The 16,989-nt window shown below is 34.2% G+C and overlaps 2 protein-coding genes across 5 annotated transcripts in view; one reads left to right on the forward strand and one right to left on the reverse strand.

Moving 5' to 3' along the window:
* LOC138713499 (golgin subfamily A member 6-like protein 24) overlaps nucleotides 1-16,989 on the reverse strand; it is a 588,053-nt gene that overhangs the window by 347,216 nt on the left and 223,848 nt on the right. The gene's annotated exons all lie outside the window — the stretch shown is intronic.
* On the forward strand, nucleotides 5,218-16,613 carry LOC138713433 (uncharacterized). 2 transcript variants are annotated; one of them, XM_069845530.1, is made up of 4 exons: nucleotides 5,218-5,278; nucleotides 7,265-7,337; nucleotides 11,751-11,794; nucleotides 13,482-16,613. In XM_069845530.1, the coding sequence occupies exons 2-4, from the start codon at nucleotides 7,323-7,325 to the stop codon at nucleotides 16,195-16,197; spliced, it is 2,775 nt and encodes a 924-aa protein (XP_069701631.1). In that variant the 5' UTR covers nucleotides 5,218-5,278; nucleotides 7,265-7,322; the 3' UTR covers nucleotides 16,198-16,613. The 2 variants fall into 2 exon arrangements, with proteins under 2 accessions (XP_069701631.1, XP_069701640.1); XM_069845539.1 differs by having other exon boundaries at nucleotides 5,236-5,274.

Consider the following 16,989-nt stretch of genomic DNA (forward strand, 5'->3'; position numbering starts at 1 on the left):
AGGCTTTGCCGCACAACATTCTTACAACCGATTTCCAAATTTTGTCGAGGTGGCCAGTCTTTCATAGTCCAGTGATCAACTCGTGCCCTACTATCCCACAGGCAAAGAATGCATGGAAATTTAGTAAAACCAGATTGTTGACCCAGCAACATAGTAAGAACTTTGAAATCATCACAAACTTGCCAGTTGTCTTCCTATAGTCTAGTCGCAATAACAGCAGTTGCAAATTTGTGTATGATTTTTTGAGGATCACTGAATAGGCAACGGGAACTGAACCAAATATGTTTCCGTTATGAAGGAGGAAATCCTTTAAACTTCGCTTGGTTGCAGCAATGAACAGTCTCCATTCACTTAGGTCATAGTTTGGAAGTCCAAGTTTTAGCATAAATTCTTTCAGATTACTGCAATATACAAGATTATCATCTTCGGAGAAAAAGTATTTTAAAACCCATTTCACGTTGTCAGTACCAATAGAATGATGTTTGTTTAAGATTTTCTGGTCGCACAGGGATTGATACATTAGGTACAGATAAAATGGCTGACCGAACAACTGAATACACGATTTGATTTTTATGTTTAGAATCGTACCCCTTCACATCACACGAACAGAAGTAGCAGTCATTACTATGGTTCGACTGCTCTCTCCAAACCATAAGTACTCCAAAAGATAGCAACTGTCTTCTCCAATTGATCAAATGATGAAGCTCTTCAATGCACACTCTACATACTTTGTGTGGTGCCCAAGCTTTACTTTGGTCTCCAAGTTTGATTCCAAAATAGGCATGATATGACTTTTTCACAAAATCGGTAATATTACACCTCTGCTTAGGCAATGTGTATATCCTACATAAGTTATATAACAAAAATGGTCGGGATTATTTAGACATCCTCGATGCAACATGGTAAATACTTTCTTACTAAACTAAAAACTTTCAACATTCTACTCCACAATAAAGCTTCAAACTGATTTCGTTTAGTTTCCAGATGAAACGCAGACTAATGAAATGTGAGAGAAACTACACGAGTTGAGTTCAGTCTCTCACCAAGGAGTGGCTGACATTTCTATCTTTCACAAATAAAAATAATGACAAGGCTGCACGTTATTTCGCCCTAACTTCCTTATGTCCTTGCACCCCCTATCTGCTGAGAAACATCCGGTGTCCTTGGTTTTCAACATAAACACCTTAAAAATACGTTGAATACATTTGGTTTTCATAACCTAGCATACTAAACCTACATATGTTAAAGTATTACAGTTTAAATGATTACGCTATGAATTGTCGTAATATATTATAAGAAAATTAAAATAACAAAAAAATGGTACGTGATAGGAACTTTTTGGCTTTGAATTTGATTTCAGCATGCTAAAAATACCCTAAAAACATTAAAACTTTGGAGGCAGGAATTTCATCGCAAGACTAGATAATTAGCAGTGTTGCCAATACAGGTTCATAAAAACCGCCAGACAAGAACGAATTTCCACCGAATCCTTAAGCTCTCAATGTAAAGTAATGTTTCTTTGTACTGTGAGAAGTTAAATAACAATCGCTAATCTCTGCATGTCGACTATTTTTATTCGCTAAATAATAAGTTTCTAAAATCCACTAGAAGTAGTGGAAATCCCATTAATTTCGCAGCATTAGGACTGACGGGTGTGTCGTTCTAGTGTACAGCCTCCACGATGTATTCTACGGTAAAAATTCAAGCACATTAGATTGAAAACTACCAACATATTTACAAGAAATTTCTCCTCTTTACATTTTTTGATATCTGCATTAATAACAAAGTTTATCTATGTTGCCGGGCTTTTGAATCACCCTGTATGTGTTTTTATATTATCATATGTCCTAAACGTAATGTCTGTTTCTATGAAATACTTGAGTTTTTTTATACAATAAGTCTGTGTGTTACGTTTTGCGTATGTATTTTATATAATATGTCTGTGTCCCATGTATTGTGTATTTGTGACTACAATATATTATGTCTATTTTATCTTATATCTACGTATTTGTATGTAATATGTCTGTGATTTTTTATTATGTCATATAATTTAATGTAATATGTATATATTTTATATTGTAATGTCTGTCATTTTATGTCCTACGTATCTTTTTATGTAACGCGTCTATTTCACTTAGTAATATGCACAGTGTGCATTTGTAAGTTTTTAAGTATTTGTATATAATTATGTATGAATTATTACAGCCCTAATATACCCAACGGTAAAATAGGGTTCAATAAATTTGGAAATCCAATAAAATAAATATTTTTTTTAAAGCAAAAGTCCATTTTATTGAAAAACTGCAAAGGAATAAATCATTCATTATCAGTTTTTGTAATGATAAAAGTAAAAATCAGAATCGTACGGCTAGCACTTGTCAAGTAGTACTTCGTCTAGTGCTCTTGTTCTTGTATTCCCCTTGTACTCCTTGAATTCCCCTTGTTCTTCCTCTATTCTCCTTGTTTTTTGTATTTCTTTTGTTCTTCGTGTATACCTCTTGTTCTTGTATTGCCTTGTACTTCTTGTATTCCCCTTGTTCGTCCTGTATTTGCCTTGTTGCATTCCCCTTGTACTCTTTGAATTCCCCTTGTTCTTCCCCTATTCCCCTTGTTTTTGTATTTACTTTGTTCTTCGTATATTCCTCTTGTTCTTGTATTGCCTTGTAGTCCTTGAATTCCCCTTGTTCGCCCTATATTTTCCTTGTATTCCCCTTGTAATCTTTGAATTTCCCTTGTTCTTCCTCTATTCCCCTTGTTTCTGTATTTCCTTTGTTCTTCGTATATTCCTCTTGTTCTTGTATTGCCTTGTACTCCTTGAATTCCCCTTGTTCGCCCTATATTTTCCTTGTATTCCCCTTGTACTCTTTGAATTTCCCTTGTTCTTCCCCTATTCCCCTTGTTTTTGTATTTCCTTTGTTCTTCGTGTATACCTCTTGTTCTTGTATTGCCCTTGTACTTCTTGAATTCCCCTTGTTCGTCCTGTATTTTCCTTGTATTCCCCTTGTACTCTTTGAATTTCCCTTGTTCGTCCTCTATTCCCCTTGTTTTTGTATTCCCTTTGTTCTTCGTGTATACTTCTTGTTCTTGTATTGCCCTTGTACTTCTTGAATTCCCCTTGTTCGTCCTGTATTTGCCTTGTTGCATTCCCCTTGTACTCTTTGAATTCCCCTTGTTCTTCCCCTATTCCCCTTGTTTTTGTATTTACTTTGTTCTTCGTATATTCCTCTTGTTCTTGTATTGCCTTGTAGTCCTTGAATTCCCCTTGTTCGCCCTATATTTTCCTTGTATTCCCCTTGTAATCTTTGAATTTCCCTTGTTCTTCCTCTATTCCCCTTGTTTCTGTATTTCCTTTGTTCTTCGTATATTCCTCTTGTTCTTGTATTGCCTTGTACTCCTTGAATTCCCCTTGTTCGCCCTATATTTTCCTTGTATTCCCCTTGTATTCTTTGAATTCCCCTTGTTCTTCCCCTGTTCCCCTTGTTTTTGTATTTACTTTGTTCTTCGTATATTCCTCTTGTTCTTGTATTGCCTTGTACTCCTTGAATTCCCCCTGTTCGCCCTATATTTTCCTTGTATTCCCCTTGTACTCTTTGAATTTCCCTTGTTCTTCCCCTATTCCCCTTGTTTTTGTATTTCCTTTGTTCTTCGTGTATACCTCTTGTTCTTGTATTGCCCTTGTACTTCTTGAATTCCCCTTGTTCGTCCTGTATTTTCCTTGTATTCCCCTTGTACTCTTTGAATTTCCCTTGTTCGTCCTCTATTCCCCTTGTTTTTGTATTCCCTTTGTTCTTCGTGTATACTTCTTGTTCTTGTATTGCCCTTGTACTTCTTGAATTCCCCTTGTTCGTCCTGTATTTGCCTTGTTGCATTCCCCTTGTACTCTTTGAATTCCCCTTGTTCTTCCCCTATTCCCCTTGTTTTTGTATTTACTTTGTTCTTCGTATATTCCTCTTGTTCTTGTATTGCCTTGTAGTCCTTGAATTCCCCTTGTTCGCCCTATATTTTCCTTGTATTCCCCTTGTAATCTTTGAATTTCCCTTGTTCTTCCTCTATTCCCCTTGTTTCTGTATTTCCTTTGTTCTTCGTATATTCCTCTTGTTCTTGTATTGCCTTGTACTCCTTGAATTCCCCTTGTTCGCCCTATATTTTCCTTGTATTCCCCTTGTACTCTTTGAATTTCCCTTGTTCTTCCCCTATTCCCCTTGTTTTTGTATTTCCTTTGTTCTTCGTGTATACCTCTTGTTCTTGTATTGCCCTTGTACTTCTTGAATTCCCCTTGTTCGTCCTGTATTTTCCTCGTATTCCCCTTGTACTCTTTGAATTTCCCTTGTTCGTCCTCTATTCCCCTTGTTTTTGTATTCCCTTTGTTCTTCGTGTATATTTCTTGTTCTTGTATTGCCCTTGTACTTCTTGAATTCCCCTTGTTCGTCCTATATTTGCCTTGTTGCATTCCCCTTGTACTCTTTGAATTTCCCTTGTTCGTCCTCTATTCCCCTTGTTTTTGTATTCCCTTTGTTCTTCGTGTATACTTCTTGTTCTTGTATTGCCCTTGTACTTCTTGAATTCCCTTCGTTTGTCCTGTATTTTCCTTGTTGCATTCCCCTTGTACTCTTTGAATTTCCATTGTTCTTCCTCTATTCTCCTTGTTTTTTGTATTCTCTTTCTTCTTCGTGTACACCTCTCGTTCTTGTATTGCCCTTGTACTTCTTGAATTCCCTTCTTCTTCATATATGAGCCGTCCAGAGCAGAAATGGTGTAAGTCAAAATTGGGTAATGAGGTTTAAAGTGAAAATTCTGTAAAATACAGCGGCAAGTAGCAATGAATATGTCCTTCGTGTTATCCACTGACTACTAATGGTTTAAATAAAGTGAATATTAATTGCTACTTTGCGCTGTATTTTACAGAATGTTTACTTTAACCCTCATTACCCATTTTTGACTTACATCTCTTCTGCTCTCAACGGCTCATATATTGCTCTTGTTCTTGTATTCTCTTTGCATTCATTGAACTCCTCTTGTTTCTCTGCATTTCACCTTCTTTCCTTTCATTTTCCTTTTACCGTGGCACTTCACCCCATCTGTTACCTGGTATTGATGAGTTAGCTGTCATGCTAGATTTCGCCCTCTTACGCACGGGTTTGCAGCCACTCCTGCTGGAAGATAACGAATCCGTGATTCATCTGTCTGATAAAAGATAAAAGATAATTGCGTATCGGTGTCAGAATTGAAACAGTATAGAAATTCTGGCACTGCTTGACGGTCCAAATGTGACAGGTTGGTGAGTGTGTGTTGCATTTATTTTACAGTGTTTTGTGTTACGTGCCATGTGTTTGGATTTTCTGTTTTACGATAGTTCTCTCTGTAAACGTAATGAACTACTAGTGACGTCATATGCACGAAAGCTACACATATCAGCTGAGAAGAGTACACTCTGTTGAAAGCAATTTATAGTGAATAGTGCATCTCCAATTTCATCCACATTCTACTGGTCTGTATCTGTTATTTATGGACACTGTCGAAGGTTTTTCACTATCTAATGCATGTCGGTACCCGATAGTTCAATTCCTTTTCAGTAAAGTTGTTTGCGTAAACGAAGAACATAACTTATTTGTGTCATTAGAAAAATATGTACTTGTCTTTTATTTTTATCTCTATTAAAAATAAAGAATTTCACTTGCTCTTAATTTACATAAATTTGTAGGTTACAGTTGTTCTGTTTCTACAGAATGAGTGGATTGTTTTTTTTCAAGTGGTCGGGTAAATATGATGTTTTACATTTATAGGCTCTCACACAAATGTTGAATTATCTTCATATTTCTCAAAACGTTGCTTTTATACGATGAAAGAGTAATGGAACGGAGAAAAATTCTCTCGTATGATGACGCAGAATATCTGCATGGAAATATCATATGTACTTCGGTACATTAAAATAATATATATATATTTTTTTCTTTTATTCATTTTCATAACACGAGATGCAGGAAATAAGTAGGCCTACCTCGGAGGAGGCCCAGGCCAGGGAAAATAATAATAATAATAATAATAACAATAATAATAATAATAATAATAATAATAATAATAATAATAATAATAATAATTACATACAAAAATTGCGAAAAAAATTGGAAATTTATCCTTTGAAGAGGTGGAAAATTCAAATATCTTGGAGCAACAGTAACAAATATAAATGACACACGGGAGGAAATTAAGCACAGAATAAACTAAATATGGGAAATGCCTGTTATTATTCGGTTGAGAAGCTTTTATCATCCAGTCTGCTGTCAAAAAATCTGAAAGTTAGAATTTATAAAACAGTTATATTACCGGTTGTTTTTTATGGCTGTGAAACTTGGACTCTGACTTTGAGGGAAGAACAGAGGTTAAAGGTGTTACAGAATAAGGTACTTAGGAAAATATTTGGGGCTAAGAGGGATGAAGTTACAGGAGAATGGAGAAAGTTACACAACACAGAACTGCACGCATTGTATTCCTCACCTGACATAATTAGGAACATTAAATCCAGACATATGAAATGGGCAGGGCATGTAGCACGTATGGGTGAATCCAGAAATGCATATAGAGTGTTAGTTGGGAGGCTGGAGGGAATAAGATCTTTGGGGAGGCCGAGACGTAGATGGGAGGATTATATTAAAATGGATTTGAGGGAGATGAGATATGATGATAGAGACTGGATTAATCTTGCACAGGATAGGGACCAATGACTGGCTTATGTGAGGGCGGCAATGAACCTCCGGGTTCCTTAAAAGCCGCAAGTAAGTAAGTAATGTTAATTAAATATATAGGGGACGAACTGGTACACATTAAAGACACAGGACACGGAAAATAATGTCAATTTTTCCGAACGAAATAGAAAATAATTTATTTAATTTAATAATTCAAGTAGCAACACTGTGTTTGGATACAACTTTTTGACTAAACCTATGAGACTGCAACGAGGCTTGATTGCTTAAACCATGAAATGTTGTTGATGATGATGATGATGATGGTGATGATGATGATAAAAAAAGAAACTAGAGAATTTTTGTGTTTTTGTAGTCTAATACCGGCCTAACTCTGCACAGGGAAGTTTTGTTATTTTGTTTGTTTTTTTTTTTTTTAAGAAATACTAACTAACTCCTAATCTGTACGTAATATTATCATCAGGTCACCAATTTCTAATTGTTAGTAAACGTGAAAATAAAATGGCGGTTCTCGAGCTGTTGTTCCCGTATTCTGAACTCGTTTCTATTATTAATTTTCACAGTTTTCAAGAGAGGGCAGAATATTGAATCCATCCCGCACTTCCATTCAGAGATTACATTATGGAGCAGGAATTTGTAAGTAGACACATTTAAATTTGATGGACAAGTAACTAAACAAATATATTTTATATTATTTCCTACACATATCGCGATATTTTATTGTGATCCAATAGGAGCCGTGAAATATGTTGCGATCGGCTTCTTCTTCTTCTTCTTCTTCTTCTTCTTCTTCTTTTAATACATCTTATAGTAAGCTTACTCTTTACCTCTCAAGTCTCTGTAATGAATTCTAAACCCTCCATTAAGACAAACATTTATGTCTAAATTGGAATTATTAAGTTATTTGGTTCCATTTTCAAAGTCAATAGATACAGTGTACATTCATCTGACTCCGAATTACCTCTATGCTCTTGCACATAGCATATTTTATTTCCCATTCTGTCATTATTCATTCATTTGTTTATTCACTTGCTCACTTATTCTTATCCTCTTTAAACGTAAAATCACATACAGCATATACAGTCACGAAGCTCAATACGTAGTAACTATGCATCCATAGATAGTTGCTAACCACTAGGATCGCTACTATCGCCTCATAACAGACAATGTGAAATAGTACCGGCACAGTCTATTGTTCCTAGTACTCTCAACAACTCAAGCTTTATGACTGTATATACTGTGGTAAAACGTTAATTTCTCTTGACATTCCAGAAATCCAGGCACACTTTCTGTTACTATGGTGACATCATTAGTTACAGTAGGCCTTGAAATGATGTTTAAAACAAAGCAGTTTAGAATATAGCCACCCGTGATAAAACTTAAACAGGAAATTAATGTGACATTATACAGGTCTCATTATTGTTCGTACAGTACAGAAATGGGAGTGGAGAGTACAAAAACAGAAATAGTTAATTTAACATAATCTGATTGTGAAGTAGCCTACCTAACTATGGTATTAATTCCCAAACGAATCCAGTTTTCTGCAATGACTTGTTGGCTGTTTCATCTGTCTTGTTTTATCACAACCATTAGGCCTATTTTACGGACACACTATATTTTCACTTATTTCTTTTTAAGACTTGTATTTCATAATATTTTTTTTACTAAACATTCGATAGGAGTTTTGTAGATTTTATGCAAAATTTCTTTGTAACAGCCTCTTTTCATAACTATTTTTTTCTAAATATTTCATAGGATTTGTGTAGTTTTTATAAAAAAACATTTCTTCATAACATTTTTTTTAATATTCCATAGGGTTTGTGTAGTTTTTATGCAAAAATTCCAGCATAAAACTTAATAATATTACAAACAATTTTGCTAAATGTTGTCTCAGTGGTCTTAGCTCTATAACACTAGTCAACAAATTTTAACTTTTTGTCTGTCACAGAAATGTAATCATCTGATTTTCATTAAATCGATCCTGCTGATTACGAATATCGCAGTGAAAAATCTGTAACACGTAACATTTTTGTGTGACAGAAGGGGAAGTATTTTGATTTAAAAAAACGTTTTCGTGCATTTGAAAATACGTAATTACAACAGTGATAATAAATAAATTCCTAAGATACAAAATTTATATACAAAATACACTGATGTGTCACAGAAAAATAATAACGCTGCATAAATGACGATTACAATAAGAAAAAGTAGCATTATATTCCTTTTTTCCCCTTCAAAATAAGCTTTTATTTTATTAATTTAAAAATGGACCAAATGAACCATAATTTTTTAAGATTTATAAATTAAATTGATTAAAATATCAAATCAAATAACTTAAGAGCCCTACACTGCAGTAAATAACCATATACAGACTTCAAGCTAGATTTTTTAAAAATATATTTAGTTATTTAGAGTTATTTTTTCCTCTTGTTTTTTGAGTCACCTTCTCTGAACAAAAACCAACAGTAGTCTCCAATCATACAAGAATCCCACCTTCCTTGATGATGTTGTTCCATCCTGTGTATATCTTGATGGAATCTTTCCCCTTGCTCATCGCTTACAGCTCCTAAGGTCTTTGGGAAAAAGTCGAGATGGGAATGTAGGAAATGTATTTTCAAAGATATTTGTCAACGAAACTTCTAGTAATTATGCAGGAGTTCTTGCACAAACTGTTGGTAATTGTCAACTTTATTATTGCCTAAAAGCCCACTAAAACACTTCAAAAGGTATTCCAAGCTTCTAGTATCTCAACACTTAATTTTTTTTCGAAGCTCTTATCTTCCAAAAGTTTCCTAATTTGAGGGCCAACAAAAATTCCCTCTTTCACTTTAGCTTCACAGAGTTTCGGAAACATATTCCCTACAAATGCAAAACCTTCTCTATTTTTATCCATAGCTTTAACTAAATTCTTCATTAAACCAAGCTTGATATGTAAAGGAGGAAGCAGTACTTTTTCCGGTTTTATTAAAGAGACATACTTGATTTATGTTCTCCTGGGACATAGCTTTCTCTGGGAGGGCAGTCTTTCACTATATAATGTTTTTCAGTCGCTCTACTATCGCATAAACAGAGAAAGCAACAGTATTTTGTGAATCCACCCTGAAGTCCGAGCAATAAGACGACAATTTTCAAATCTCAGTAGAGTTTCCAGCGGTATGTTTTATATTGGATTGCATCTATTAGCATTGACATATTTGTATAAGTTTCCTTCATATCCACTGAATACACCACTGGAATTGATGGTTTAGTGTTTCCATTGTGCATTAACACTGCTTTTAAACTTATTTTGGAAGAATCTATGAATAACCTCCACTCCTCTGGGATGTGTTGAAATCCTAGTTCTTCCATTAAGCCGTCTATATTTACATACGCGCACATAGAATTTTTCGTTATAAAATACTTCGAAAACCGTTCATGTCTCTTTCTGTACAATGAAATTCTAGTATCTGGTGCTAGCAGGTTCCATTGTTGCAGTCTAGACCCTAAAATCTCAGCTTGTTGTTTAGTGAGATTAAGATCTCTTATTAAGTCGTTCAGTTCACATTGTTGAATTAAATGGGGATCTTTATGATGTTCAGGATTATAGGACGGATCAGAGGATGTTGATGGTTGAGCCAAGTCATCTGTTTGTTCTATTAGAGGAACCTATTCCTCCAATTGCGAAGGTGGATTAGGAGTAGGGAGTTTTGGTCCATGTGGTACACGTCTTATTGCAGATTGAACATTAGGATATTCAATTTTAGATCTTGTTTTCTTTGAAAATCGCGTAATCTTTGTTAAACAGAAATAACAATCTTCTGCATGGCTTGCCGGTTCACGCCAGATCATTGGAACTGCAAACGGCATACTTCGAGTCTTCTCTCCGTTCATCCATTTTATCAGTTTTGAGTAACATGTTGTGCAGCACACATGGGGAGCCCACGATTTGTCCTCATCACACACATTACATTCAAAATACCAATATTATGCTTGTTTCAACTTACCTGATAAAGGCCGACGCTGCGATTTTGCCGTAAATTCTCCACATACGTAACAAAATCTGTCTGGCGAAGTTACACGCACGACGAGTTTTTTTCATTCTCAGAAAGCGTAAATGAACGCGAAGATAAACACTTAAAACCAGCGATACAAATTGTCACAAGCTCAAACAATTTACAACTAATCCTAAACTGCAATCTATTTCACTCTAAAAGCCCACTCTCTCAGTGCTTTCTCTTGGCCTAGCGCCATAAAGCAATAAATTATACAGATATATATATATCGCCCACTACGCATCTTAATAATGCAGACTCACATAGTTGAAAGAACCTATTCCTTAAAATACACTTCTAGTATATTGTGAGCAACAATAAGTTATAAAACGTATGAATATACTGTGTAACCGTTTAAATAAAGTCCATAGTTCGATACCCGAGTTCTTTAGTAAATTCATTATTTTTTACGATTTCCAATTTTCTTCTTAAATGGTGCGTGATGGAAAAATTTCAAGTTTAGATCCACTATCAGCACACAAAAATTGATCTAAAATGACCATTTTCACCCTTGTGACAAAAACCTTGTTGACTAGAGTAATAGGAAGACATTTTTACTCCAAATTGACCCTATTATGATTTCACCTGGAATTTCAAGGGCACATCGCAAGGAAAAATATTTTTATAGCTATAAGCCTACCAACCATGTGTGGTTAAATGTGCAGTTTTCGGAAACATCACATTTCGTGGGTGAGAAATTAAGATCATTCTGAGTTAAATGAGATGTGAAGCGTCTGCTTACGGGAAAGGTGTGTCATTTTTTAATATAATATAGTTTTCTGTAGTTAGTAAATTTCTTCAAAGTTATTGGAGATCCTTGCTTTTCGAAAATTATGGCGTTATCAACAAAATTCCACAGGATTTATTTATTTTGTTTCTAAAGACCCTTTCCAAGCTGTTGTTCATATTTCACCTTAACACACTCTAGATACATATAGCATAGTTACTTATTATAGTATTATATTTACATAAAATAATTATTAAATGTATCTTACCATAATTTGATATTATGTTACAGGCATCTAATGCTGAAATTCCTGAAAGTAATCCTCTTAACACTGAGTAAGTAATCCATGTTTTCTTTATAAATAGATGGATGGATGGATGGAAGGGTGGATGGATGAATGGATGGATGAATGGATGGTTGGATGGATGGATGGATGGATGGATGAATGGATGGTTGGATGGATGGATGGATAGATAGAGAGAGATAGATAGAGAGACAGATAGACAGAGACAGATAGAAGTACACGGGAAAAACAATCAAAGCCACAATTCTCTTAAGGGTGATGTATCTTCTAATTCAGTATATTACTGCAACTTTTATTGCGGTTCGTAATGAAGAAGTAAAAAGAATAACTGTATCCATGATGATAAATCTGCTTCACCAGTTTTGATAAGAAAAACAAATTTTGCAGTAATGTACTGAATTAGATGACGATTTCATCTTTAAGAGAATAATTTTGACTTTGATTGTTTTTCGCCTGCACTATTCAAATAAGTAAATAAATAAATAAATAAATAAATAAATAAATAAATAAATAAATAAATAAATAAATAAATAAATAAATAAATAAATAAATAAATAAATAAATAAGTAAGTAAGTAAGTAAATAAATAAATAAATAAATAAGTAAATAAATAAATAAAAAAGTAAATAAATAAATAAAAAATAAATGGAAAGTGAGTAAATGAATAAATAAATAATTGGATAAGGAAATATATTAATAAATAAATAATCAAATAAACGAAAAATAAATAAAGAAATAAGATAATAAATGAATGAATAAATAAATAAACAAATAAGTAAATAAATGAAAATTAGTAGGTAAATGCATAAATAGATACATACATACATACATACATACATACATACATACATACATACATACATACATATCTAAATACATAAATAAAGAGATAAGGAAATAAATTAATAAGTAAATAATCAAATAGACAAAAAAATAAACAAATAGAATAATAAATGAATAAATAAATAAATAAATAAATGAATATATAAATAAGTAAATAACCAAATAAGTAAATAAATGAAAATATAAGTAGATAAATTCATAAATAGATAAACAGTTAGGTAGATAAGTATATAACTAGATAAAATAAATAAATAGGTAAATATATAAATAAATTAATTAATAAATAAAAAATAAACAAATAAGTAAATAAATACGTAAATAAATATATAGGTATTAAATAAGTAGATATAGGAAGGGAATAAATAAACGTACAAATAAATAAATATGTAAATAAACAGACAAGTAAATAAATAAGTATTTAAATAAATAAATAAACCTGTCAATAAATATATGTATATAATATATTTATTTACTCTATTGGTGTTAAGGCCTTCAGGCCTTCTCTTCCACGCCACCATAAATGTGTTCAAATAGGCTACAAAATTTTAGGACAGCAGCGATGAAACTAACAAATAACGTTCAACTACAAAAAAAAAAACAAGAACGTTTACAAAATTACAGTAACACAAAAAGAGATAATGCAAAAACATCAGAAATTTTAAATTGTTATACTATTAAAGAAAGCTTAAGATCTATATTAATATTATAAATCTAAATAAGCAAACGAGAAAGGGCAACTAATTATATATATTAAATATGTTTTAGTTTTTATATCTATCTAGATTTATTTCTATGCAAATAAATAAAGATGTAAAATAAATAAATTTTTAAATCAATCAGATTGTTTATTATAGGTCTTTTATCTTATATTTCAGAAGTTCAACCAGTGAACATCCCAAATGTGCATTTTTGGGAGACATCCTACAGGAGGATCTGGAATACTACATACCTCGCGTTCTGCAAATCACCGACGTTGTGAATCGCGATATCTTATCACACTCAGCCACAGAGTCGCAAGTGACCTTCGCGATCAGCGGCTCATCGCATGGAGAACTTCAGGAGGCCGTGCCACGAAACAAAATGGTGTACACAATGGAGACGTGGCAAGATGGCAGACAGTCAGAAAACGGCAGTGTCTGCGTTGCTATAAATTCAGAAGACGATTTCCTCAAGTTGTTAAACACAACTGACAACGTTCACTGGCTCCACGACGAAAAAAATGAATTAAAATGGAAGCATTCAAAGGGAGACATGGACATTATTTGTAGGAACTTGAAAAATAGCGTTTTAGTGTGCAAAGACGTGAAATCATTAACGGACATTTCTCATCGTGTGGCAATTGTTTCAGCTGAGTCTGGAATGGGAAAGTCCACGTTTCTGTCTCATCTGGCTCAAGCTACAGAAAAAATAAGTCCTCCAGTGAATGTCATTGTGTTAGATCTCACTCAACATCGTGAAAAATTATCAGAGATCCAAAAAGAACTGAACGTAGTTGATTTTCTTGTTGAAACTGTCGGTGTGACACCAGAAGAAAAGGACACACTGAAATGTAAACTTCAGAAAATGGAAGACGTATGTGTGGTTGTTGATGGATATAGCGAAATAGATTCGAACTTTTCAGAAAACGTAATTCTCTTATTGCAAAAACTTTTAGCAACTAAACTGAGGAAATTGTGGATAGCAGTTGAACCTGAATTAAGTAAAAAACTAGAAACATCTGTCTCTTCAATAGCTTTCACTTTCCAGCCTTTCTCAGAAGAAAACCAGACACAATTTTTAACAAAGTACTGGAAAAATGCTCTACCTGACGTAACAGAATCTACATTAAATAGCTTTGCTGATAAATTATTGCTGACAGTAAGAAGAAATTTAGTTAATGACGTAATTTTCAAATTAAATCCACTGCAACTTAAAATTCTTGCAGTGGCATACGAAGTACATTTAAGTAATTTTCCTGGCGAATCTACACAGCATCTACCAAATACATTCAATGTTGTTAATATCTACAGTGAATTTATAAACAGAAAGTTGGTAACTCTGAATAAAGATGCCACGGAATCCAGTTTCATAGCTGAGTTCCAAGAAATTTACATGACTTGCGCTTTATTGACTTTCTTATCACGCGAGGAAGTGAAGAAATTGACAGGCACTGTTCCAGATTTCGAAAAAATTAAACATTTCATAAAAACAGCAGAAGGTCACAGGTCAATGACTGTTATTAAGAATATAGTAAAAGAGAAAGCTATTTTCGTACACGAAACTTTTGTTGGGTATTTTGCAGCTCTTTGGTTTCATAAAAATTACAAGCGTGTTAGTGATTTTTTGAGAGAGAAGCTTTTCGATCAAAAGTTTGAGATTCTGAGATATTTCTTTGATAGAGTATTGTGTCAGAAATCTGAATTACATCTTGCAGTTTTGAATAGGGATGTTGCTATCGTGGAACGATATTTATCTGATGCCAAATTTGATGTGAATTTAAAGGACGAAGGTGGAAGGACAGTTCTGCATATGGCTGTTACGAACTGTGCTAGTATGCTGCAAACTAACGACGTAACTATTGAGTTACTGGGGATGTTGTTAGAACACGGGGCAGATCCTTCTGTAGAGGACAAAGTCTTTCGATGGAGACCTCTACGTTTGGCTGACAAGATAGGTGTCTCTCCTTTGGTCATCGGGTTGATTTTACAGAAACAACCAGATTTCAAGGATCTTGTAATGACAAGACACAATGTACGTGTTGAAGATTACGCACAGAAAGCATTAAGAACTATCGCCAGGAATGGATTTACACATTTCATGATATTCTTGATGAAATGTGACATAAAAGTTGGCCACGAAGTCATTTTGGAGTACAGAGGTTGCAAAACAAAAGCCACCCTCCTCCATGAAGCTGCTAGATTTGGGCAACTGAAGCTTATGAAGTTTTTATTGGATCACAAAGCTAATCCAGAAGCTCGGGACAGTAGATTTGATACAACGCCCCTCATGTGGGCAGCTGAAGCAGGCCAGCTTGGTGCAGTGAGGTTACTCATTCAAGGAGGAGCGAAAGTGTGGTCAAGGGACGAACACGGGAGTACAGCTTTGTTGAGAGCTGCGGAAAAGGGCAAGCTAGACGTTGTCAAGGTGTTGTTTATTCCCAACTTCGACATGGATATATGCGATAAATACAATGATAATTTACTGCATTACGCTGTGAGATCTGGAAATTTGTCTCTTATTACATTTGTGGTGGATGTGTTGAGACGAAGTGGAAGATCTCTGGACGCAAGGAACCACGTGCTGGAGACACCTCTTTGGTGGGCAGCAAAGAGTGGACAGGTCCTCATAGCAGAACTCCTTCTTCAGTGCGGGTCTAGTGTCAAGGTTCGAGATTCTGTGTGTGGGTACACGCCCCTCCATATTGCAGCTCGTGAAGGACATCTGCCTATCGTACAAAGCCTCCTGCAGTACGGGGCTAACGTATCTTCTCGGGATGAATTTGGAAGGACTCCAGCGGAAGTAGCGCATTGGTACAAGAAAACAAGCGTGTCAGACCTACTGCGGTCAATAGAAAGACGTCGGTTGAGAGAGAAGATCATTCAGAAAGTGTAAACAAGCATTTTGACCTGGGATCTGTTTCATAAAACATTTGTACTAATATTATTAGTAAGAAATAAATAATATTAACTAATAATATTATCATAATTCTGTTTTTAATAAACATACAGAGGTGTGAAAATTATTAGAATAATCTTAATTTTAAAGGTTTTTAATAGTTCCTTCACAAATATTAATTGAATTGATGAATATTGGTATATATTACTTTACTGATGTATGATATATTTACTACTAACAATACCGGAAAGCATTGTTGTACATTGGTATTTTTCTTATTTTACAATTGTTATGGGAATTCAGAAATTATTATATTATGTTGGCGGAATTGGAAACATAAAAAATTATATGCACAAAACAGATGTATACGTTCATTTGAACCTTCACAACAATGTAAACGCAAAGAACAATTTGTTTAAAGCATTTCTTAATTAATGTCACTGTCCCCTCCCACTCCAGTACCGCGCTAGACTAGTCGGAACCGCATTCCTCTCAGCACTAAACTCCTCAGAGGATGACAGTAAGTTTGAAGTTAAACAGCTTTTATAGACTATCACAGAATATGCAAAGAACAAAACTTGCCAACAAAATAGTCCTACCAATAAGCCTATCAGTGTATAGCCTGCGTATAAAATGATACATTTAAAATTATAGACTAATACAGAGGCCATCGGACATCCCTGACATAGGTATAGGCCTATTTTGGACATTCAGTGATTCTTCATAGCCTACATATGCATAGTTAACGTCAGGCATAAATGAGCCTGATTTATTCTTTCCATTCACCTC

Source organism: Periplaneta americana, chromosome 2 (genome assembly GCF_040183065.1).
Source record: "Periplaneta americana isolate PAMFEO1 chromosome 2, P.americana_PAMFEO1_priV1, whole genome shotgun sequence".
Lineage (NCBI taxonomy): Eukaryota > Metazoa > Arthropoda > Insecta > Blattodea > Blattidae > Periplaneta > Periplaneta americana.

Excerpts from the sequence above, each read along its gene's own strand:
- LOC138713433 (XM_069845530.1), top strand. Across the intron at positions 11,795-13,481 it reads AGTAATCCTCTTAACACTGA|AAGTTCAACCAGTGAACATC; the intron begins GTAAGTAATCCA and ends CTTATATTTCAG.